At 42.9% G+C, this 26,890-nt stretch overlaps 1 protein-coding gene across 1 annotated transcript in view; it reads right to left on the bottom strand.

Moving 5' to 3' along the window:
• The window catches only part of PDZD8 (PDZ domain containing 8), a 53,238-nt gene extending 28,322 nt beyond the window's left edge, over window positions 1–24,916 (bottom strand). The window contains exons 1-2 of the mRNA XM_066622212.1: window positions 23,920–24,916; window positions 4,157–4,279 (exon numbers count right to left, since the gene is read on the bottom strand). Coding sequence (XP_066478309.1) covers window positions 4,157–4,279; window positions 23,920–24,773 — 977 coding nt within the window. The 5' untranslated portion in view covers window positions 24,774–24,916. The remainder of the gene's footprint in view (window positions 1–4,156; window positions 4,280–23,919) is intronic.
• Window positions 24,917–26,890: the final 1,974 nt, after the last annotated feature.

Raw genomic sequence — 26,890 nt, 5'->3', positions numbered from 1 at the left:
CCGTGTATGATCTGGATTTCCTGTTTCCAGGGACCTGCTGCTGGTGATGGAGAGAGAGAGAGTTTGCAAGAGGCACCAACACTGCTGCAACTGGAGTGAGGGTTGACTCACAGTATCAATTTGAGACAAAGCTCTCTGTTCTTTCTTGTTTGCCTGGAGCATTTTTGGACACAGTTGTCTGCAATGAGGATCTGTCCTAAACAGAGGAGACAAGTGTCGTACATATCAATAGAGGAGAGCTTTGACCCATAGAAACAAAATGTTTCGGAAGTGACTCTGCTCATCATACAACAAGGCAGGGCTTACAACGCCACTTACTACAACATTTTAAAATACAGGTAAATGTCACTTAGCGATGTTCCAACCAGCGACAGCTCACACATCCAACAGCTGCTGCTGGTCCCTCCCTCCTCCCACCTGAAGCCTCCAAAGCCAAGGGCAGCTGTGTTCCTCTAACCTCTGGGGCTTTTCTGAGCTCCACAGAGGCAGCACATGTCTTTTTAGATTGTGAGTGCTTTTGGGACAGGTAGCCATTTAGTTATTTGAATTTTCTCTGTAAACCGCTTTGTGAACTTTTAGTTGAAGAGTGGTATATAAATACTGTTAATAATAATAATAATAATACTATGGCGCTCAGACTGGCTGAAACAGCCTGAAAAGGCATGACTTCTGGTTTCCTCAGGAAACTGGAAGTGACTTTTTTTACCTTATAAAGCATTTGGAGGCCCAGGGAAGCCTTCACCAGACCTCTGAATGCCTTGAAAGGCAAAAAATGTCACTTCCTGTTTTCTGATGGAGACCAGAAGTCACATTTTCTTGGCCATTTCAGCCATCGTGAGTCTTGCAGAGGAAGTGCAAAGATGCGTGTTGCCTCTGTGGGGCTCAGAAAAGCCTCCGGAAATGAGCAGAGCACAGTTCCCCTCAGTTTCAGTGGCTTCGTTTACCCTCAAGCCTCACTTGACAATGGGGGTGCCGGTCTGTCCTTCAGCAAGGCATGACTGTACTTTAGTAAATCAAAAGAGTTTGTGCATTCTTCCCACCCTTTGAATCACATGGGACACCTGGGTTTCTCTATTCAAAATGCAGGACCAGAATGCTCACAGAAGGTCTGGAAAGTTTCGAGAATGGATCTGAACATTCATAGAACTCTACTGTTTGCAAAGTGACCACCAAAGTAGAAAATGAGCAAGTTTTTTTTTATGTGTTTGTTTAAACTTGTCAATAAGACCTAGAACTTTATTTCAATACCTCTATTTGATTCACTTCTTTGGATTCCCTCCAAAAAGTTGACCCAGTACAGTTAGCTGTTCTATATCTTCCACAGTGATGTAAAGCAATGGTTCCCAAATTATGGCTGGGGACCCACCAATGGGTCATGATCCAATTTTGGATGGGTTATGAAACTGACAATTAGGTTATGTGAATGAAGGGTTAAACAAGCTGCTAACTGGGGGGGGGGGAATACTGCTGCCCAATCACCACTCTAGCCACACCCCTTGGCATTTATAAATCAGGCCTTAATGTGGAGCTTAACAAACACTCCAGAAGGCAATCACCCCCCCCCCCACTACAGTGAAAAGGATAAAAACTGAAGCTTGAGCAGCTGGTAAAGCTGAAACACTTTTTTTTAGTCTCATAAAGCTAGGTGGGTCCCAAAGTAGTGTCATTTTAAAAAGTGGGTCCCAGTTCTAAGAAGTTTGGGAACCACTGATGTAAAGAATTAGTTCAGCTTCTCTCTATTCTCCTTTAACACTCCTTTCACTTTTTAATTACCCAAGGGTCTATTTTATATTTTTCACATTTTTATACCGTCCTTTCTCCAAGCGGCTCAGGGTGGTGTACTTGCTTTCTTCCCTCCTTTTTGTCAGGGTGGTGTACTTGCTTCCTTCCCTCCTTTCGGTCCTCAACACAAACCCCCTGTGAGATGGGTTAGGCTGATTGTCAGTAGCCCAGTCTACAGAACTACTACAGGAAACAGCTTTCTTTCCTTCTTCATGGGCTCTGTGTAGCTTTACCTACAGTAGTATAGCAAGCTGGTTTACCTGGATGGTAAGCACCAACTGCTGCACCACTCTTTCCGTGGTCAGATCAGATATCAATTAAAGCTTAGGACATGTTACATTCAGTATAAGATTCAGAACCTCTATGGAGAGTTTCTTGCCATTATTATTATTATTATTATTATTATTAACAGTATTTATATACCGCTTTTCAACAAAAGTTCACAAAGCGGTTTACAGAGAAAAATCAAATAACTAAATGGCTCCCTGTCCCAAAAGGGCTCACAATCTAAAAAGATGCCAAGGAATACCAGCAGACAGCCACTAGCCATCTATTCATAACAGCATGCATGCATGCCAGTAAATAGCCAACATCAGTAAATAGCCAACACTACCTTCAGGGCTCAAAACTTTGAACAACTTTTCGTGGAAAATGGAAAATGCCACAGGAGGAAAGGGTTAAAACACCCCTTACCTCTTCATCCTAATCCTGATTCAGACAGAATGCATTGCTGCTATTTTTACAAATCCCATGTTGGTTAATGATGCATTTAGCATCTTGCCTAGTTTAGCTCCAAGTTGATCTTAAAATTTAAACTATTTTTCATTTAGATATTCAAGTCTATCAAAATTTAAACTTCTGACATCAGAGGGAAATAGCCACTTATTTCATATCATATCATATTTACTTAGATCTAATTGAATGAATGTACAAACTTGTATCTTTAAGCTTGCAGGCAGCACAGCAAACAAGTAATTTGCATCCTGTTCTCAGTATTCATCAAATAAAATTGTGCAAGTTTCAGTTTTTATCCTTCTAAGGATTCTCCCACAAGATTGTACCATATCAATCATTGCAACTGCTATTATGATGTTCTTAAGGATCAAACACATTTTGAAGTTGAATTGTACTATATCTACATGACAGTCTAGTGACACCTTAAAGACTAGTACATTTATTGAAGTATAAGCTTTTATAGACTGCAGTTCATTTCAACAGATGCATGTATGTGATGAATGCATGGGGAGGATTAACAGGGGTGTGTGTTATTGTACATGCACAGGTATAGAGAAGGAGAAAAAACACAGTAAATAGAGAGGCAAAATACAGTCGTGCATCAATTAACAGGGATATGTTCCCACACTCTTGTTGTCAAGCAATGCTTGATGTTAAAGCCTCCACAGCCAAGGGGAGCTGTGCTTCCCTCACCTCCAGGTGTTCTGAGACTCTGTGAGGCTCAGAATGGCCATTTCGGTCAAAAGATGCAACTTCCAGTTTCCCGATGGAAACCTGAAGTGACTTTTTTTTTTTTGCCTTATAAGGTATTTGGAGGCCTGGGGAAGCCCCTGGAAACTTATAAGGAAACCAGAAGCAGCGTTTTTTCAAGTGAAACAGCCAGGATGTGTGCTGCCACTGCGGGGCTCAGAAAAGCCCTCGGAGGCAAGGGAAGCATAGCTCTTCTCAGCTTCAGAGGCTTGAGGGGAGGGGAACAGGGACCAGCGAAGGCCAATGCACATGCAACCAGTTGCTGATCAGAATGTTGCTATGTGATATTCACCTACACTGAAGTAATGCAAGTGGTATAATCTGCAACCATTCTACATAATGTTTAAATGTACATAAGATAAGCAGACCAATGTTTTAGTAACAATTTTAAAACTAAAGTATTTGCACATATACAAATACAAAAGTATTGTGTGTGTTCTCAACATATGAATATTTATGTATAGGGGGCTCCCATATCCACATATCCCGTATCTGCAGATTCATTTATCTACAGACTGAGCCCTAGAATGAAACAAGTCACATCTGGTTTTATGAAAAAAACATGAGTACAGAGAATCCTCTGGAGGTGAGGGGAGCAGAGCTCCCCCCACCTCTGGAGAGTGGGGGGGGGGCACTCACAGGTATCCACTGTTTTAGTCAACCACAGGGGGTTCTGGAACAGAACCCCAATGGATACTGGGACAAGCCTGTACTGCTTTTCAGCAAAACGTAGTTCACAAAGCAGTTTACATAGCAAAATACAACAACAAATGGTATGTCATTTGGCAAAATAGTAATAATAAATCTTACTTTTAAGAGCTGCAGCCCAAGCGCTGAAACCCAAACCCAAGCATTTGAATACCAGAAACAGACAGAACCAGGAACATACCTTGTACATTCCATTAAGGAAACTTTCAACCGGCCTTCAGTTAGTGAGAAATTTTGTATATTGAGATTCCGATCTTTATATTCATCATGTGGCACTACTTGGAATGGAAAAAACGGCTTGAACCTAGTCAAAAAATAAGTACAAATCACTTTTTTGGTACGGTGAATATCAGTTCAAGATCCAGGACAGTAATAAGAAACAAATGGAAAACATCACATTGTTAATTCACAGTTGAGACAGGACAAAGACATGAAGAATATTCTCCTTTCTTCCCTTTTCCCTTCTCTGATAGGTCCCTCCAAAGCCAGACTATGGGATGAAATAACTAAAGCAGGGCTGTCTATGTGAAACAAGTTTCATAAGGCCAAAGTTAGCATTCACAGTGCCTGCTGAGGGCCAGAAGTGACATCATTAAACAGATAATTGCTAGAAATAAGCACTTTGTTCTCATGTAGGAACTCATTAGCGGTAAATTACAGAACAGAAAAATGATGTGCACATTTTCATGATATGCAAGAGCCCAATTATCATGCTGGGAGATCTCAATTATAACAGGGGGCTGATAAATTGTTTCCAGGGGCTGCACTCATTTCGCGGGTCTTATGTTTGACATTCCTGGACTAAGGTATAACGACCCAATTGTTTCCACTACTTCACGGTTACAATCCCCAGAAGATCCTGTGGTAGAAAGGCCTTGCATCAGCAACTTTCTGTCCCTTCCTCATTCATAAAGGTGGTGGGTCCAAGGATAAAGGAAGAAAAGGCATGCACCTCCTTCAGATGAAAATTGGCAGTAGCTCCCAATTGCATTTGGGGCACTTTAGAGACACAGGGAGGTTTGCAGAGGGATCCAAGGGCTTGGCACACCTTTCAGGAAGCAGTAGCGTCCCCTCCCCCAAATAAGTGTTTAAAGTTTAAAAATATAACTTTTCTCCCTTGCACTAGCACAGTTGTGGGAGTGCCGGCACTGCACCCTCTCTGCAACTACTTATAGTGGCCCAAACCACTACTTTAGAGAGAAGCACAAAGAGCCTGGATATCACCCCTGGATATCAATGGATCAGTCTCCATGTTAGCAGCATACAATTGAAAAGCTGTTTCCAGTCACCATTCACAACACAGGTATGAAATAAAGAGACACACACACACACAACTCTGGCGGATAGCAGATGGATTGCTGACACTTTCTGCGAAATCCTAACAGAGTGGCTTCTGTACCTGCACAATTTCTGCTTTCCACATCTCACTTGCTACAAGGTATTTTCTTGACAAGCGGAGTTTAGCTGAATGGTCTCGCCTCTATTGCCAGACATTAAACTAGTTTTTGTTGCAGCAGTGCATGCTCTTACACTGTAAATATATACATGACAATTTTTAAAGTCACTTTAATTCACTGATGAGCAGGGAACAACAGCAATACTATTTGTTTATACTGCCACCATCTACAGACTTTGTATGGACTGGTAATTGAGCAGACTCAGGCTAGGCTTTCAGATCATCTACAGAAGCTCAACCAACACTGTATTAGTGAGACCGGAATAGGGAGAAAGACTGAAGTTATGCAAGGACAGAAGGGGCCGACTGACTCCTCAGAGCAGCTGTTGGAGTCAAAAGCTACAGAATATCTTCTGGTTATCAGCAGAGATTATGCTGAAGAAATCAGGCCACCAGTTCCCTCTGCCTATGAATTCCCCCACTGGGGAAGGGTCACAGGACAGAGATCAAGCACATGTAGAAGGTTCCATTCCTGGCAGGACTGGATAAGATCTTCCTGAAACCCTGGAGAGCTTTTGCGAGTGTACAGAAACTATCCTAAAACAGCTAAGCCAATAAGCCAAGTCAGTTTCATATGCTCACTGTCAAAAGTCCCCAGTTTAGGACTCCCAGCACCATTCTCCACAAGCTCAAACTTAATATTTTCTTTCAGAAAGAAGCCTCAAATGCCTCAGTTTCATTCTAGTATGATCTTAAGAAGAAACTAACTGCCTCAATACTAAATCCAAGTCACAATACAAAAACCTGTTCCATTTGTGAGGGAGCTCATTTATCTCTAGTAGACTACTAATCATTACCCCTCCTCCCCTATCCAAATCACAACTCTTCAGACATGTAAGATTCTAGGCTTAATGTTTCTTCTAATAGAAGTAGAAACATATTATAATAAAATAAAAACCTTTCACTTCTAAATAATTCATGTTGGAACTATGATTCCAAATGATATTAATTTTTATAACTGTATCAGAAAAGGTTAGCAGTTTACTATTTTGTACCTTCTACTGTATAGGCTTACATGGTTTCACTAATACCAACCACCTCAGAGCATTTGCTCAACCATGTTTAGCTGAGCTTCAGGAAACACTGTTAAAACCGAATACAGCAGACCATTGTAGGAAAAATGATTATCTGCACTGAAACTGTTTTAATCTGCAAGTAGCTATTCTAATCACAGAGATTTGAAAGTTACAGTTTTGCATCTACTTAAACAGGAGCTACAAACAAAAACTAAGGCTGAATACATTATTTTGCTTTCTATTAACAATTTGTTAATAGTTGGAACTAAATGTTTTATAACAATACTTTGATTTTCATCCGCTTAACTTTCATCACTTTGTTCTTTCAGCCATTTTCAATTATAACCACATTTCAAATTGTGCGTGCTTTCTTCACTCGTTCAGTTTAATCCAGTCTTCCACAATGTTCATTGATGTTCCTATGTTTACTTTTATTTCTGTTCCTTTTAAGTTTCACATGAACTCGCATGCATGATATACCATAGATAATCACCTAAAAGTTGATCTCATAGATAAGCCAAGGGCAGGTTTTTGAGCCAAAATAATGGAATTTTCTATAACCCTCAGATAAGTTGGGGCTTAAACGTAGGAAGGTGTCTAACTATAGTTTTGTCTGATTTTACCTGTGGCCAGATCCTGAAAAATAACCTGCCAGTAATTGTTAACCAAGAACTGTACAGTCTCTAATTTATTAAAAAACATAGTAAAAGATCATAAGATACATTTTTATTTTTTAACTTTTTAAATTCTGGTCTTCACAACCTTTCTGTAAACACTATCAGAGTAAGTGTACTGTAGACAACATACCAGTAGAACATACTAGTGGTTCCCAGCCTGGGGCACATGTACCCCCAGGGTCACTTGACAGGACCTTTAAGAGTGCTTGATAAAGAATTAAATAATGGCACAAAAAGGCAAGTAGTGCTCCGGAATGCCTTGCAGGGACAGCAAGGCCGGAAGGGAGGTAGCTAGTTGGCTGTGAAAGCCCCACCAATAGCTAGTTTGTGGTGGTCAATTCATGTATGAATCAGTAACTGAAAACGAGTACAGTAAAAAAGTTAAAACATAATATGGAAATCAAAGTATTGCTGTAAAACATTTAGTTCCAACTATTGATCAAATTGTTAACAGAAAGTTAAATAAAAATGTATCTTATTATCTTTTACTATATTTTGGCTCAAAAATATCAATGATTTTGACTCTAAAACCTGCCCTTGACTTATATGTGAGATCAGCTTATAGGCGATTATCTATGGTATATCATGCATGCGAGTGCAAGTGAAACTTAAAAGGAACAGAAATAAAAGTAAACATAAGAACGTCAATGACCATTGTGGAAGACTGGATTAAACTGAATGAAGAAAGCACGCACAATTTGAAATGTGGTTATAATTGAAAATGGCTGAAAGAACAAAGTGATGAAGCTAAGCAGGTGAAAAGTAATCAATCACCAAGAATCTCTCAGGACACTTCTGGTGCAAAAGAGTGAAAAGGCATAGTCTTCACTTCTTCAAACAGATAAGAAAAAATACTGTGGTGAATACATGAAGTATAGGTTTTCATATGGAGGAGATGAGGGCTAATATTAATTACAAACATCTATGCCTAATAAAGGTTCATTCATTCATTCATTCATTCATTCATTCATTCAATTACAAACATTTAGCTAATATGAAGGTTACAACTTATGGAAATGGGTTGCTAAGGGATATGCAAGTGAAATAGGTTGAGAACCACTGCAGGAGACACATAAATCAAATTCTTCTTTAATGTGTCTGGTGTGTTAAGCAAGAGGCTCAACATATAACATACAACTTATAACACATAACTGGGAGTGTGCTATTCAATTCATAGCAGAGAGACAAGCAAGTGCAGCTGCACATAGTTGCAACCTTATTTATTCAGAAGCAGACCCACTGCTTTCCATGGGTGTTATTCTTAAGTAATGGTGCACTGAATTGCAGCCTGGGACTTTGTTTCAAATGGTAATGAAGATTACATCCTAGTGCTTAAAAAACAGACCTCTGCCAAATGCAAGCATTTGCAAAACCGAATGAGGCTGCAGCAGGCTCTGTAAACTTAAGAGAAGGAGGCTGGCTTCAATTTAATGGAATTCAATGGAAGTCTCAGGAGCAGCCAAAAGGTCAACTTTGACTGCAGTTTTCCAGGGGTTGCCTTGGAGATTAATGACCTCTAATTAACTTTGCATTGTCAGTGCCACCTGAAAAGCAATGCTGCTTAAAAAGCAACTTCTCCAGAGTTGCTTGAAAAGCTCTGCCCCTGAGCTAACTGGGAGATGAGGCAAGGTTATTATCTAAGCTTGATTTATTGGCAAAAATTTCTCACCCTGTAGGCAAGTATCTACTATAGTTAGCTGTTTATATTTTTCATCACCCAAAATAAATTTGCTTTGACATTCATCCATATCTTTACTTTCATCCATGCTCTGGTCCCTAACCAGATGGAAGTGCAAGGTATTGCTATACTTATCCCACCTCCATCAGACCCTAATTCCCATCTTATTATTCTTCTCTGCTGCTTGGAAAAAACAAGGAGAGTATGATGGTGTCCTGGACCACTACTGCCATGCAAGCAAATAAACCAGCAAACTGGAGAAAAAGATACATACTGAATTCACATAATATGATACAGCTTAAAGTCAGTTCACTGAAGCATACTCAGTGGGTCTGCCATTTTGAGAACTATTTAAGAGTAATCGCAAACAGGTGATAAAACAGAAATCACAGGAAAGGATAGTTACTTTTAAAGATTTGTGTTTTATAGGGATGGGGGGAAACCTGCAGTGAGTGTAGAAGACAAAATGTCAAGGTATAAGATACAACTATCCCTTGGCGGCTGTGCTGGAATTCCCAGTCTTACAGTTGTTATATTTGCAAAGGGGTGTTCCATGAAAATTCTATGAAGATACCGGTTTCTTACACACTTAAAGCTCAATATTTATTATTTAACCAACCAAATTGGAGTACCTGCTCAAGAACGTCTCACAAGTGACAGCACAGAAATACTATTTTCTAATGAAATCACTCTTAATGCTTTCTAATTTCAACTGTCAAGATCAAATCAATCAAATCATCATTTTTTTGCATATACTTTCAATGACCTTTATATCAAGGAGAATATCAAATTACAGGATTGTGTAACAAGTCTTTATGATGAGATTAGTTTTGAACCTCCCTCATTCTCTCCTTGTGTAGGATAGTGTTTATTCAACTACAATTTATGCTGCAGGTAAACTGACTGCTTCCACTTAGCTTCTTTGTTTTAGTGTGTGTGTGTGTGTGTGTGTGTGTGTGTGTGTGTGTCATAATCAATTTATCATTCATAATAAAGATCAACAATGGCCCAGTCACATAAGATGTGACTACTGCAATGCATTTTGCATGAGGTTGGCTTTGATAACTGTTCAAAAGGCTGTATCTGTTGCAGAGTTGATGGGTGCAAGATAGCAATAACAAATTACTCCAGAACTACAATTGTGTCTGTAATAGCCTGGTATTGGCTTATGGCTATAGTATATTCACACTGTAAATTGCATAATCTTTTCAAAAATGTTCCATACATACTATTGCTGCTTAATCAGAACAAGTAAGAAATGGAAACATTTTCCTCAGTATTTCCTGTAAAGAATTGCGTCCCTTCCTCCAGATTGTAATTCAGTATAAAAACATTTCTAGTCTTATGTGATGAAAACATTTAAAGGTTTTTAGTTCTAGGAAATCAATTTTCCTCCTAGCCCCCCCCCCCCAAAAGCTACTCTATAACTAAATTTATTAGATTTCTATACCACTTTTCTAAAAACCCGAACATGACAGGGCTGTTCTGAGGCCTGTAGAGGTCACGTGTGGCCTCTACAAGCCTCAGAAGAGCCCCCAGAGTGCTCTGGTTGCCTTTGGAAGCCTCAGGTTAGGCCAAATCTGGCGCAATGTGGGTCCAAGGCACCCACGTTGAGCCAGATCCACAGATACAAAATCCACAGATAAGTAGGCTCAATCTGTACATAAATTTCTACCTAGCATATTAGAACTAAGAATAAAACAGGAAATTTTCACTGTGGAGGGAAGTAAGAAGTGAAGTTCCCAAGGATCTGTTTTGGAACTAATGCTTTTTAACTTGTTCATAAATGAACTGGAGTAAGCAGACAGCTGGTCTCATTTTCTGATGACGCCCAACTATTTAGGCTTCAAACTGTGTGAATGGCAAATACTGTGAACTCTGCCAAATGGCAAAGACAGCTTAATATACTTGTATGAAACAACATATAGAGGCAAAAATCACACCCCAAGCTAAGGGCATTTCAAACACACACTCACACTCTCTCAAGAGTACCGTTGTGGCAATTTCAACATAACAGTTAATTTTATTCCAATGCAGGTGTGGCCAACCCATGGCATGCAGATGCTATCAACGTTTCACACTTTAATCTGGAATGTTCAGGGCAGTATGGCTGTAGGTGCCCAGTCGTCTGTTTTGCTGCCCTCTGTTTTGCACATGCCCGTGCTGCATGGAAAGCAGGATTTCCACTGTTCCTGTAAACATCCATCCCTTCCACACCTGCCACCATGGGCATTCTCCACTCAATGCAAAATTCACACCCATGCCTCCAACCTACTAGCCCGCCCCTTGTATGTAAAAAGATTATGTATGCAAAAAGTGGCATATGGCCTGCTGGCGGTTGGCTACTCCTAATGTTTCATCCACTATTGATGCTGTGAGCCATCTCTCTAAACTCTAGCCAAAGGAAAGTCATTTTAATATCAGCTCTGACTCTCCTTTTGGCCTTAAAGATGCTTGTTAGCAAGAAGCTGCAAGCCACCCCTCACCCAGTGTCTTGCCCTAGAGATAGCAGGGCCTCAAGAGTCAGTTTGCAACAACAATAGCCCAGAGCAAAGGCAACCTATGTCAAACTGCCTGTGGTATCTCTTCAGTATAGTCCAGTTTACTATGGCAAAGGGTGGAGGGGTAGACCAGTGGGTGGGGGACTGGGCAGTGAAAGTGGAACGTTACTGGACCCTTGTCCCCTTAGTTTTGCTAGCCACGCCTATGAGTTGAACTGAGTATAAAAGGCTAGCTGCATCTAGCTACACTTACACATGATCTGAGGCAACTGGCCTCCTTGCTACCTTGCTTTGGTACCAGCAATAAACAAGCTGTTTTCTGCTCCAGAAAACAAGCTGTTTTCGTCCTCCAGACCAGAAATCGGATGGGGACCTTGAAATGAGGAAACAGATCAGGGAGGTGACAAGGAGGGACAGGGTTGTAATCATGGGGGACTTCAATTATCCTCATATTGACTGGGTCAATTTGTGTTCTGGTCACGATAAGGAAACCGGATTTCTTGACGTGCTAAATGACTGTGGCTTAGAGCAGCTAGTCACGGAGCCCACCAGAGGACAGGTGACTCTGGATTTAATATTGTGCGGTATGCAGGACCTGGTTAGAGATGTAAACGTTACTGAGCCATTGGGGAACAGTGATCATGCTGCCATCCGTATTGACATGCACGTTGGGGGAAGAATACTGGGCAAATCTCTAACAAAAACCCTTGACTTCCAACGGGCGGACTTCCCCCAAATGAGGAGGCTGGTTAGAAGGAGGTTGAAAGGGAGGGTAAAAAGAGTCCAATCTCTCCAGAGTGCATGGAGGCTGCTTAAAACAACAGTAATAGAGGCCCAGCAGAGGTGTATACCGCAAAGAAAGAAGGGTTCCACTAAATCCAGGAGGGTGCCTGCATGGCTAACCAGCCAAGTTAGAGAGGCTGTGAAGGGCAAGGAAGCTTCCTTCCGTAAATGGAAGTCTTGCCCTAATGAGGAGAATAAAAAGGAACATAAACTGTGGCAAAAGAAATATAAGAAGGTGATACGGGAGGCCAAGCGAGACTATGAGGAACGCATGGCCAGCAACATTAAGGGGAATAATAAAAGCTTCTTCAAATATGTTAGAAGCAGGAAACCCGCCAGAGAAGCGGTTGGCCCTCTGGATGGTGAGGGAGGGAAAGGGGAGATAAAAGGAGAATTAGAGATGGCAGAGAAATTAAATGAGTTCTTTGCATCTGTCTTCACGGCAGAAGACCTCGGGCAGATACCGCTGCCCAAACGGCCCCTCCTGACCGAGAAGTTAGATAGAAGTTAAAAGAGAAGATGTTTCAGACCTCATTGATAAATTAAAGATCAATAAGTCACCGGGCCCTGATGGCATCCACCCAAGAGTTATTAAGGAATTGAAGAATGAAGTTGCAGATCTCTTGACTAAGGTATGCAACTTGTCCCTCAAAACGGCCACGGTGCCAGAAGATTGGAGGATAGCAAATGCCACGCCTATTTTTAAAAAGGGAAAGGGGGGGACCCGGGAAACTATAGACCGGTCAGCCTAACATCCATACCGGGTAAGATGGTGGAATGCCTCATCAAAGATAGGATCTCAAAACACATAGACGAACAGGCCTTGCTGAGGGAGAGTCAGCATGGCTTCTGTAAGGGTAAGTCTTGCCTCACGAACCTTATAGAATTCTTTGAAAAGGTCAACAGGCATGTGGATATGGGAGAACCCGTGGACATTATATATCTGGACTTTCAGAAGGCGTTTGACACGGTCCCTCACCAAAGGCTACTGAAAAAACTCCACAGTCAGGGAATTAGAGGACAGGTCCTCTCCTGGATTGAGAACTGGTTGGAGGCCAGGAAGCAGAGAGTGGGTGTCAATGGGCAATTTTCACAATGGAGAGAGGTGAAAAGCAGAGTGCCCCAAGGATCTGTCCTGGGACCGGTGCTTTTCAACCTCTTCATAAATGACCTGGAGACAGGGTTGAGCAGTGAAGTGGCTAATTTGCAGACAACACCAAACTTTTCCGAGTGGTGAAGACCAGAAGTGATTGTGAGGAGCTCCAGAAGGATCTCTCCAGACTGGCAGAATGGGCAGCAAAATGGCAGATGCACTTCAATGTCAGTAAGTGTAAAGTCATGCACATTGGGGCAAAAAAATCAAAACTTTAGATATAGGCTGATGGATTCTGAGCTGTCTGTGACAGATCAGGAGAGAGATCTTGGGGTGGTGGTGGACAGATCGATGAAAGTATCGACCCAATGTGCGGCGGCACTGAAGAAGGCCAATTCTATGCTTGGGATCATTAAGAAGGGTATTGAGAACAAAACGGCTAATATTATAATGCCGTTGTACAAATCTATGGTAAGGCCACACCTGGAGTATTGTGTCCAGTTCTGGTCGCCACATCTCAAAAAAGACATAGTGGAAATGGAAAAGGTGCAAAAGAGAGCGACTAAGATGATTACGGGGCTGGGGCACCTTCCTTATGAGGAAAGGCTACGGCATTTGGGCCTCTTCAGCCTAGAAAAGAGACGCCTGAGGGGGGACATGATTGAGACATACAAAATTATGCAGGGGATGGACAGAGTGGATAGGGAGATGCTCTTTACACTCTCACATAATACCAGAACAAGGGGACATCCACTAAAGTTGAGTGTTGGGCGGGTTAGGACAGACAAAAGAAAATATTTCTTTACTCAGCGTGTGGTCGTTCTGTGGAACTCCTTGCCACAGGACGTGGTGCTGGCGTCTAGCCTAGAAGCCTTTAAAAGGGGATTGGACAAGTTTCTGGAGGAAAAATCCATTAGGGGGTACAAGCCATGATGTGTATGCGCAACCTCCTGATTTTAGAAATGGGTTATGTCAGAATGCCAGATGTAGGGGAGGGCACCAGGATGAGGTCTCTTGTGATCTGGTGTGCTCCCTGGGGCATTTGGTGGGCCGCTGTGAGATACAGGAAGCTGGACTAGATGGGCCTATGGCCTGATCCAGTGGGGCTGTTCTTATGTTCTTATGCTATACCTTCTATCAGAGTGTTAAATTGGGATGTAATACTCTAACAAACTTCACGCTGCCTTTGTGGGTTCAAGGGCAACGCTAGTGTTTGCTAATTTACTTTTAAAATTATCCACAAGTACAAAACATCTGAAATATCTCATTACCTTGATCAAATGTTTACAGTATTTTATTCTGCATTTTAAACAGTATAATGAACTTAGGGCGCAATCCTAACCCACTTTCCATCACCGACATAAGGGTAATGCAGCTCCGAGGTAAGGGAACAAATATTCCCTCACTTTGAAGAGGCCTCCATGAGTGTCACACAACTGCAGGATGCAGCACATGTTCCATTGACACAGCTATGCCAGAGCTGGAAAGCTGGTTAGGATTTAGGCCTCAATTCACAACTGCTATTCACTTTAGGCCAGTGTTTCTCAAACTGTGGGTCAGTAGGTGGGTTGCGAGCCAATTTCAGCTGAGTCCCCATTCATTTCAATATTTTATTTTTAATATATTAGACTTGATGACCATGGTACATTTGGGGAAATATTACAGACTTGTACTTTTAACAAGCTACTATGTATATTCCTTTAACAATGATAGTCAATGGTACTTACACCTGGGTAAGTGTGGGTAGGATTGCAGCCTAGGATTGTTAAAAATATTCCTGCTTGATGATGTCACTTCCTCTCATGACATCACTTCCAGTGGGGCCTGACAGATTCTCATTCTAAAAAGTGGGTCCCAGTGCTAAATGTGTGAGAACCACTGCTGTAGGCTATATAGAAATTAGACAGATGAGGCCAAAACTTATGCAAGTTCAGAGATAAATTTCACCAATTTCAAGTGCACTTGCTTCTTCAACTGTACTTAGGATTGTAGCCAGAGTTTTATTTGTAAAGTTGTGGCCAATTACATTTGCCAGTTATCTGGGCCAATATAATCATCATAGCCTAGAAGTTCAGTTAGTTTATATATCTGCTATTTTTAGCTTAGAAAGATTTAAAGCATTTGCCATTAAACTACTAAAATTAAATGAATTCTAATATCCCTGCCAGTTCCTATTGTCAGCATCCACCATTATTAAGACAAACTCAACAGCTTTTTAAGCACAGCTTCTCAACACGGAACTCTGAAAACCGCTCAGGTAGTTGGATAATTTAAAAAGAAAGATTCCACAGAAAACAAATATTACGTAGTGACAACTCAAACTAAAGCCACAATCCTATGTACACTTGCCTGTTAAGTATATCTTAGGTACAGTACCTCCAAGAAAAACAGATGTAAGATCATGATACAAGCTGCCTTTAGTTACGTGTGTGTGCATAGTTTAAATAAAATTAACAGTAAGAACACTTTCATGCTGTTGACAGATCTCACCACAGAGAAAATAGCAATAATTAAATAATCCTAGGAGAGAGTTTCATTACTTCCTCCTTCAAACATTCTAAAGGTAGATATAGTATAGTAAGCAATCAGCTGCCCATTGTCACTGACAGACATGCCGTATCAAGTTACAAACATGCTTCTGCTGAACAGGAATTTAGAAGTTCGCTGAATGTACATTAAAAAATGCTTCTGACTACTTCTAAGTATCTTGTCATACATTTCTGCAAGCAATTTAAGAACATATATAAAGGTCTAACTACACTTAAATTATATTTGTATGCAAACGCAAACAATCTCGTTAAAACATGAAAGCAGAGAATATCTGCAATTTTGAGCCAAGAAAAAAGAAGGTGCTTGACCTTTTTTCTTGTTTTAATCACTCCCTCGCCAGTTTTCTCACGTAAGTACATTTATAATGGCACATATGAATCTGAAACCTCAAAGAAGTAGTTCAGGGGATGAACAGTTTTAAAAGAAAAAGAGGTGAGGAACATGTTAAGGATCCTCCCCAATTCTGCACTGAACTGTAACCTGTACAGGTGGCTTTATTTATCTAAGTTTTTTTAAAATTATGTTTTATGAATTGAATAAATTAATATGCAGCATGCAGTTTGCATCTTAAGAGCTGTGTCTGCTGATGTCTGCTCGCTTGTTATTTTTTACAGCCAATCTTACTGTTTGTGGGTATTTTTATATTGTTTTTTAATTGTGTTTTTATTTCAAACTGTTAGCTGCCACAAATTCTTCCTGATGGAAGAGAAAGATAGCATAATCATCAGAGCAGATAAACAATATATTAAGTATTGTAACAGAACGTTAGCTCCTTTCCAAGATGTGTATCTATTGTATTCTATATGAGCAATGTTTGTTCAATCTTATCTCTTCAAGACAAAAATGACTAACAGCCCAATCCTAACCAACTCCCTGCATGGCAGTGCTAACATGGCATCTGCTGTATCCTGTTTGTTCTCTTCCCCCTGGGGTAAACCCCTGCTACCACAATAGGTCAACACAGATCTTTGCCAGCAATATCACTGGTACAATTCCACTTTGCCTGTTGAAGGTGGATTGGACCAAGGAAGAAGGTTAGGAGTTGGCGGGTGCAATTGCAACCAAAACCACCCTCTTCCCAGGCTGAATTCACCATCATTGCCTTGTCACTTCCCCCCACCATTGCCTTGTCACTTCCCCCCACTTTTGCCCCATTCCACCCCCATCCTGCCTCCCTCCTAACCCTTTTGTAGTCTTACCATCACTGACAGGCATCCAGTTATGCAGACTTGGCCACTTGCTGCTTGCAGCAATGGCCACATCTAAGCTCGCCAGCAACTGCTGTGTTTGCAACAGCCATAAAACTGTTTACACTGCCAAACACTTGTTCCAGCAGCATAAACAACCGATTCACTCAGAACATAAATTTTAAGTCTAACTGAAGTATTTCAGAATCTACCATCTATATTACAAACAGGCATATATGCCTTCAGCCAAATACTTAAACTAGTTTCTTCTAATGAACATGAAATACGAATACTATTCCATGGTTTCTTTTAACCTCATTGCCCCATACAATTCCAAGTTGGATGCTGCAGTGATGTCAAAAGCAACAACTGACAAAATTCTACCTTCTGTGCAATTCTTAAAGGCATAGGTGTCCTCTCAGCTCTAGACCTCATAACCCCTTGTCTCCTTAAGGCATTTCTGCTCAACGTTGCATATACGCAACAGGGATCAAATGAGTATACCTGTGGACTGAGCAGAAATGGGTTAACTCCCAAACTCACAGTCCCAAATAATTTCAGCAATATCCTATTCCCACCTATTCTTCCCTCAGGTTCATGAATATCACTCCTTTTTCCTTCAGTTGCTTTGCCTCTGGGCCCTTTGACTTTGTTGCATAGATGTTAAAAATCATATTTCTCAAGCACAACAGAAGTAAAAAGACTTTCCTCCCATTTTATGTAACAGACTAATGTCCTTATATACAGAACTCCCTCACTGATTTAGCTATGCTAAGCAGATTAGATATCTAATGGATGAACTCGCAAGACCCTGAACTAGTGCAGCAGCTGTCAGATTTTTCATATTAGTGATGTACATAGATGTTTAACAAATCAGGTGTAGAAGATGAGCTAAAATTAGATCTGTGTCTAAAATGCAAAGAGTTTGTGTGAAACTGTCTGTGGCAAACTGGAGGCATGCACAGAGAAGGGGGTAGGAGGAGACAAAAACCAGGACAAGACTATCTGCACCAGACAGCCAAAGACATAAAGGATGCAACATTTCCCATACTGTTGAGAAATACAAAGCAAAATCTTCAGCTGCAAGTCTTTTATACATGCATATTTGCAACACAACATTCAATCATGCAAAGTATTGTATTTAAAATGAGATGCAGTTTGGAAAAAAGTTCCATTCATTTTAAGAGGACTTCCACATCTTTTATGATCTGTGTTGGATAAAGTGTTGCTTACCATAAATTCCTATTCCGAGAAGAGGAAAAGAGCATTCTTGATTCTTTGGAATCCCCCCCCACACACACACACTGCTAGAAGCAGCGCCAGCTAGATAAATCATCACCTCCTCTTTGGAGGAGCACCCAACCCCCAGACTAGACTGGACAAGATAGAAAACATCTTTCACATCTCTTCAATGCAACTCCCCACTGCAGAGTGAGCTACTCTTGTAAAAATATACATATGAGCAGAAGAAACCCATTCCTAGATCCACTCCCCTTAAAGGGCAATGGCCCAGGTTTGGTTCCCAATAGTAGGTCGCAACCCATGACTTGGGGAACCACTAGCTTAAACACATTCGGGGAGAAGGATGGAAATACTAACCCCTAGAATGGGTGAAACAAAGTATTGGCTTTCAGCATAAATGCCAGGTCAGGTCTCAGAACCACCTTGCCCTTGTGAAACAAGCACAGCTCTGAACTGGAAGAAAGTATCCGATGTGTGCAGGTGATGTGTTTTTTTAATGCTTAAAAACGTCTCTTCCAGTTTTTTTAAAAACTGGAAGTTGCTTTCTTTCTTTTTACTCTAAGTGTCAGTCTCAGCCTGGCAGAGGTCATGGGTAGGCGTGGTCTCTGCCAGACTCAGAAGACCTTCCAGAGGTGAGGATAGCAGAGTTCCCACCACCTCTAGAGGGTCAGAGGGATGTTTCCTCATATCTGTGGTTTCACTTTACCCGGGGGGGGGGGGGGGTTCCAGAACAGAACTTCCAGATATGGAGGCATGCCCATATTTCATATACTGTTTATAAGTCATTCACTTTCTTGAGCTGCTCAGTTTACGTTCATTTAAGTACCTCTTTAAAAATAGAGTACAGTTGGGACACAGGTATCTACAGGGGTTCCATTTTGGAACCCCCTGCGGATACCAAAATCTGTGGATAGCAGGGTCCCAGTTTAAATGTTCTTTTAAATACAAAAAAGCATGCGAAAATCAAGTTTCCTGTCTTCGTGTGGCAAAACCATGCCACTTCAGCCTCGGGCTAAAAACAGCTCTAAAGACTTCTTCTGGGTCTCCCAAAGTCATCCCAGAATGCAGCACTATAGAGCTATATTTTGTCCTTGAGCAGGATGCTCTAGGAATGGAAACATTTCTCCATTGCTGGGGCTGCTGTAGCTATGGAGAGGTCCTCAGAGGGCTAATGGGGGGGAAGGATGTCTGGATTTAAGCCACTTCTGCCCAACATTGCATATACGCAACACGGACCAAATGTGTACACCTGTGTGCCAGGCAAAAATGAGTTAATGAACTTTCAGCATTAGACAGACACCCCTTTCTCTCATTTGTCTCTTAAACTGGGGGTTCACTGCGCAAATACATTTCTACAACTCTGTCTCCTACAGAAACGTATCATGTTTTGTTTTGTCAGCGAAAGAACTAACAATAAAGTAAGTTTTCTTCATAATCTTGAAGATGCTCTTTGAACTGAACTTTCCAAGAATTGGGGCAGCTTTTTCTCTGTAAATATCACATAGACTTATACACAAGTATATAAGTCTATCTCACAGATAAGTCAAAGATGGGTTTTAAGCCAAAAATCACAGAATTTGCTATGATCCATGAACAATTCAAGGGTAAAACTTTGGGGTGCAAGAAATTCTTTGAAAATGACTTACCAGCAATTGTTCTGAGGCAGAACAGAAAGCCAAAAACAAAAAAGGAGCCAATTTACCTTCTTCTCTAAACAGGAAGGGAGATTTAAGGTACTTATAGGAACTGAAGCCTTTGTGAGGAATACAGTACAGTACTTCCATAGCAGCAGCTCTCAAAGACTACAATTCCCATAACCTTCTTCACCCTCTCTTCTTGTTCGAAGAAAGTAAATATGCTGCTGCTGTCTCAGAACCACCACTGGTAAGTAAAATGACTCTTTTTTTAACCCACCCCATGTCCTACTTCTCAGTCCACTCTGCCCCTCATCTCACTAAGCAGCTGCTCTTAGATTTATTGTTCGCATTGTCCCAGATATAAGTAGACCCATGTTTACAGGGTCAATTTTAAGACATAATTTTTTTTACTTATACACAAGTACATACAGTAAGTAAGATGTAACCTATGAAAAATGCAGTTGAAGGCAGGTAGCTCTGACAGTATATGCTGGAAGTTTCAGGACATTGATGGGTCAACTGTTCAGTAGTTGATGGTTACCGTTTTATTTCGGTTTTTACTAGATGCATGTTCTACCAGCATGTCTCAAGCTTGCAAAGCAAGACTCCATATTAAGAAACACTACAGGCTAGACATAGTAAAACTATGTTAAGAGATCTTGAGCATGGACTCCCATTTGACAATTTAAAAAAAGGGAAAAAGTTTTACTGACTTTCTTCTTTCAGGTAAAGATTTACGTAGTCCAGCATTCTCTCCAATAATCTCAGAAACATCAGGCATTGACTCATCTCCCAGAAGTTGCTGGTTACAGTCCCTTTCATCCTATCACTACTCAATGAAACAGGCAGGCAGCCTAGCAGGCTATGAGTCAATGCACTGAGACTGAATTCCATTAAAAATGTTTTGTACATAAACCAACCAACTCTGAGCTAGAATGAAGAAAAGTAGGTATGAATCACCAATCATAGTGCCAACATAGGCCCAGCAGATATATTTTGCTCAAGAGAGCAGAGAAGCTTAAAGACTATGCTCAGAATTTAAACATTCTTTTCATACCTATTAACAATGACCAGGATCCAGAGACCTATGCGCACAAAAATTGCAGATTTTTACTTCAGACAGCATGTGCCTGAGCATACTTTTCAAGGGATTGAGAAAATTCCTGCCAGAAGAGACAGAAAAGCAGAAAAGTCTGCATATTAAACACTGCCTGTAGCACTTGAATCCCAAACAATATCAACAGTTGTTCAGAAAAAGAAATAATCCCCACATGGTACCTCCCCCGCCTTTTGAAAAATGGGAAAGCAAACTGCAAAAACAAAGCCAAGCTTCACACCAGGCAAAGCTTAAAGATGCAGTTCAAAACAGTTTACTGACAACTACAGTTGTCTAGGAAGCAAGACACTGAAGTTCCATTAAATTTATAGCGAAATAAAATACAGTGGACCCCTGCCTTATGATGGTAACCCATTCTGGAGATACCACTATATTGTGAAAATATTGAAATGTGAACCCAAAAACACATTTGTTAATTTGTTCCAACATCTCAGAAGTTGTCACATCACTGGTTGGCTTATCTATCACCCACAAGGAGGGTGGGTCTATCACCCACAAGATGGGCAGCGAGCCCATCGTAAAGTGTATAGCTTACCGTACAATGAACCTCATTTTTACTACTGAGAGTTCATTATAAAGCGATTTTATTGTAAAGTGAACCCACTGTAAAGTGAAGTTCCACCGCATTGTAATATGAACCCCATTTTTGAATTGCATACCATAACAAAAGAAAAGCAGTAGTAAAATAGTCTTAAATTCAAGAGATTTACTTGCTCATTTCCAGGGCATCTCAAGTCACTTGCTTGATAAAGAACAATGCTACCATCCCCCCCCCCAAAAGCAAGCCTCATAGCTTGCTCACCAATAATACATTTAACAGTGGATCTAACAATCAGACTGTTCTCTCCCCCTTGCAACACCACAGCTGTGCCACATGCACACCAGGAGGAGGAAACAGAGACCTGAGCAGCCAATGAAGTAGAGAAAATGTCTGTTCACTCTGGTCATTGCAATCTCTCCTCAGGTTCCCAGCTGGACAAGGCGGTAACCAACACCACTGCAACAACAAAGAGGAGAAATAATGTTCTCACTCATGCTTCGCTTTCCATCCTAACTAGCACAGGAAGAGGGCAAGCTGAATGCAGGATAGCTGGCAAGGGGCGGTACCCTCCTCTCTGTGAAACAATCTCAACAACAGCCAAAACTAGGTGAGCACCAGAAATTGGCCAGAGCTGACTAAACCACAGCCTTTCCCAACCACCCTTGCCTGGGAGGAAAGCAGCCTAGAATAGCTAAGCATGAGTGTGTCAACTCCCATTATCACCATCCCAAGAATCCTTACACATTTTAGGGTTCTCGTAAAGTGCCATGACCCTTGCTAAAGAGGCACAGGCTCAATGAAGAACACACTAGGCAAAATGGAAAAGTAGAAGTGTAGGAGGCAAATACACCTGGGACACAACAATCATTCATGCAGTTACATGCTGCAGCTTTCCCACAAGAGGTACAAGTTTCACTTTAACCAACAGTACATCAACATTGGTGTGCCCAAAGAATCTCTTCTTCAAGAGAACCAGGCTACTGGAAACAGATTTCCAGTCCTGAGGATTACAGATAGTTCTACAAATAAAATCATCCACCTTACCCTGCACTCTGAGCCAGTACTGATTAGCCAGAGAACGCTGAGACGGGGGGGGGGGGGAAGAGATGTTCTTCACAATACCCTGCAGCACAGCCACGGTGGCATACAGAATTTTTATCCAGTAATAAGGATTGCCTCCAAATTCCCTCATTAGAGCCTTACAGCAGAGGTTCCCAAACTTTATGTGTTCATGACACCCTAACAGATCTAAGCAATTTTTTAATTTCAGCATACCTACAGTCCATTACTAAGTCTCCCTTAGAAATGTGAGTTTGCTGCTGTGCCCTGGGGTGCTACGATGCACAATTTAAGAACCATGGCATTATAGTATTAAACACTACTTTATGAAGCATAAGGTTTAGAATTCTGAAAGCAATATTTGGGATTCATGTATGTAAAATACCAAATTATTTTAAAGATCAAAGATTACACATCTAATTCAGAGAAGTTACCACAATGGTAAAAACCTTCCACAATACTTATGGAGAACAATGCATTTCAGACTGCGTTAGTGATTTTCAGTAGAAAACCAGGAGCAAGGAGCACCCAACTCAGACTAAAAGTCTCTTCTAGCATTACAACTCTGTGTCCTACAAATCCTGAACACTTTATTTGTTCACAGAAGCAAAATCAGATGTTGCACCCTTGCAATTTGTAAGTAGGGTCTGATAAGAGAAACTTACCTGCTTCCAGCAGCAAATGCCCCTCCCCACACCACCAGCACAAAAACACACTTCCTCTTGGGTTAGCCATAAACTAAATTCAGGCCAGGCAAAACAGACAAATCCTTCCTTTCCCACAGAACACTCAAGGACTGATTTCACCCACTTCATGCCGGGTTCCTGCAAGGAGCAGCAGTAGCAGCAACCATAAGGTGCGCTGGCACTTCTTGCAAAAGCCCAGCATGAAGAAAGGGAATACACACACCTTGTGCATTTCTCTGCACCTACCTAAAGGACAGGAGGTTGGGGATGAAGATTTCAACACTGACAAATGAGTGCTGATAAGTAAACCCAGCCAGATTTGCAGGTCCTTTTCACACCCACTTTCCTCTTTTAACCTGCACTTTCAGAGAACATTTTTGTGCATGTTTGAAACACTCCAATGACATGTTGTCCTTTATGTCCCCCAACCCTCTAGGCCAGCCATTTTCAACCTTTTTCATCTTGCGGCACATTGGCAAGGTGCTAAAATGGTCAAGGCACACCATCAGCTTTTTGACAACTGACAAGGTACACTGTGCTGTCAGTGGGGCTCACATCCCCCAATGGTCCTATAGATAAATGACCCTCCCTTAAATTCCTGCGGCACACCTGGGGATCAATCGTGGCACACCAGTGTGCCACGGCACAGTGGTTGAAAATGGCTGGTCTAGGCACATGGTTTAAGTGTGGCTTCTTTCCAGGTCAACCAGGAGCACCTTACCTGATTTTATAGTGAGGTAAGGTGTGTTTGCGCCTAATGACTTTCTTGAACTGATTGACAATGATGGAGGCCAGCTGTGGCAAGGGCCTTCCTTCAAACTGGGACTTGACCTCAAAGTCCATCAAAGGCTCATCCACGAAGGTGAAGGACCAGTGGGTGAAGGGCAGGCGGGTGAAGACCAGCCTCACCCGGCCCTCCATCTTGGTGATCCTGACGAAAAGGTAGGCGGACTTGCCAAAGACGAGGTCGGCGTCGATGGCCAGGTGGAAACCGCCGCTGTACTCCATGTCGACCTCGAAGTCCAGCTCTTCGGGGCAGCTGTCCTCAGTGCAGGTGACGGGCCGCAGGAGCTTGACGTTCCTGAAGACAGGCACCACGTCCCCCAGGCAGACGTCGCGCAGGCTGAGCCCCTCCAGCACCTTGCCGGTCACCTTGGTCTGCAGCAGCTCCTCGAACTCCACCTTGATCTTCCTGGTGACCCAGTGCCGCACCAGCGCCGTGTCGCGCAGCTCCCTGAAGAGGAAGAAGCAGATGGCGTTGAGCCAGTACAGGGTCTCCTCGGTGGACTCCACCAGGGGCGCCTCTTGCGCCGCGGGCAGCGCCTGCTTGGAGGCGGACTGGGTGGGCGTCGGGTTGGCCGAACCCGAGTCCGGCGAGGTGCCGACGTGGCCCACGAAGTAGTCCTTGAGGCTGGAGTCCGGCGACACCCGGGAGGAGAAGAGGCCGGGCGGGCCGGGCCGCGTCGGCCCTGCGGCGGGCTCGGGCTTCCTCCGGTACAGCAGCAACACCTGCACGAGGAGCGTCAGGCAGGAGCCCAGCACGGCCGACAGCAGCATCGCGTACACCGGCAGCATCGCCGCGCCGCGCCTCAGCCCCCGCGCGCACCCACCACGCTCGCTCCTCACGCCGCGCCCGACCGCCGCGCCGCCGCCGCCGCTTCCATCTCCCGGGCAGCGACCTGTGAGGCCGGTGCCGCGCTGCCCTCACTCGCCCGCCGCCGAGCCCCCTTCTCGGGCCCGCCCCGCCTCACGCGACAGCGACGGCATCCGGCTCCTTCCTCCCCCCCTTCCTCCGCCCCCCCCCCCAAGAGAGGCGAAGCTAGCGGCCACTGTGACCCCCGATCCCCTTCTTCCTCCTAGAGCCAGGATTGGAGCAGCTGGGGAGGTCCGGCGGGTTGCGTCACAGGGCACGCCGCCCCGCGCGCGCTGACGTCATAATACTGCGAGGGAGGGGGAGTCGAGCACACCTGCGCGTGCGCTTCTTGTTCCCTCCCTCGGTCCCTCTCTCCGCCCTCCCTTCTGTTGCATCTGTGGCTGCGTGCTTCTGTATAGTATAGTGTAGCGCTTTTGCTTCTGGAGGCAGATATACACGCATGTACCAAAGTGTGCATGCGTGTATCTATGCATACACGCATGTACCTGTGCATGTGTGTAACTATGCATACATGCATGTACCTAAGTGTGCATGTGTGTATCTATGAGTGCATGCATGAATGAGCCAACTTTGCATTGTTGCTGGTTCAAGGCTGCAATCCTATGCACACTTTCCTGGGGGTAGCTTCTATTGAATGCAGTGGGACTTGCTTCTTTGAGTAGATATGCATAGGCTTGTGTCCCAAAGACAGAGGTTCTACAGGTGTAGCTTCAGCAGGTGCAGCTTGAGACATGCAAAATTATGCACGAGAAGGATAGAGCGGATAGAGGGATGCTCTTTTCCCTCTCACACAACACAAGAACCAGGGGATATCCACTGAAGTTGAGTGTTGGGAGAGTTAGAAGTAAATATTTCTTTACTCAGCGTGTAATTGGTCTGTGGAACTCCTTGACATAGGATGTGGTGACGGCATTTGACCTGGAAGTCTTTATAAGGGAATTGGACAAATTCCTGGAGGAAAAAACCATTACGGGTTACAAGCCATGATGTGTATGTGCAACCTCCTAATTTCAGAAGTCAGCTACTGCAGAATGCCAGATGCAAAGGAGAGCACCAGGATTTAGGTCTCTTGTTGTCTTGTGTGCTCCCTGAGGCATCTGGTGAGCCACTGTGAGATACAGACAGCTGGATTACATGGGCCTTTGGCCTGATCCGGCAGGGCTCTTCTTATGAGACACAGTTTATACATGCCTATATAGGGGTTCAGGATGTGTACTCACCTCCCTGCATTACAATCTCTGCGCGTGAACTGGAGGTTGTCCATGACTTTGTGTACCTTGGCTCAACAATCTCTGACACTTTTTCTCTCGATGCCAAGCTAAACAAACAACAGTAAAGCAGCTACCACGTTTTCCAGACTCACAAAGAGAGTCTGGTCCAACAAGAAGCTGACGGAACATACCAAGATCCAGGTCTACAGAGCTTGCGTCCTGAGTACACTTCTGTACTGCAGCGAGTCATGGACTCTTCGCTCACAACAGGAGAGGAAACTGAACGCTTTCTACATGCGTTGCCTCCGACGCATTCTCGGCATCACCTGGCAGGACAAAGTTCCAAACAACACAGTCCTGGAACGTGCTGGAATCCCTAGCATGTATGCACTGCTGAAACAGAGACGCCTGCGTTGGCTCGGTCATGTTGTGAGAATGGATGATGGCCGGATCCCAAAGCATCTCCTCTATGGAGAACTCGTGCAAGGAAAGCGCCCTACAGGTAGACCACAGCTGCGAAACAAGGACATCTGCAAGAGGGATCTGAAGGCCTTAGGAGTGGACCTCAACAACTGGGAGAATGGGCAGCAAAATGGCAGATGCGATTCAATGTCAGTAAGTGTAAAGTCATGCACATTGGGGCAAAAAATCAAAACTTTAGATATAGGCTGATGGGTTCTGAGCTGTCTGTGACAGATCAGGAGAGAGATCTTGGGGTGGTGGTGGACAGGTCGATGGAAGTGTCGACCCAATGTGCGGTGGCAGTGAAGAAGGCCAATTCTATGCTTGGGATCATTAGGAAGGGTATTGAGAACAAAACGGCTAAT

Source organism: Tiliqua scincoides, chromosome 3 (genome assembly GCF_035046505.1).
Source record: "Tiliqua scincoides isolate rTilSci1 chromosome 3, rTilSci1.hap2, whole genome shotgun sequence".
In the NCBI taxonomy this organism is placed as follows: domain Eukaryota; kingdom Metazoa; phylum Chordata; class Lepidosauria; order Squamata; family Scincidae; genus Tiliqua; species Tiliqua scincoides.
This window is presented reverse-complemented; position numbering and strand designations above follow the sequence as displayed.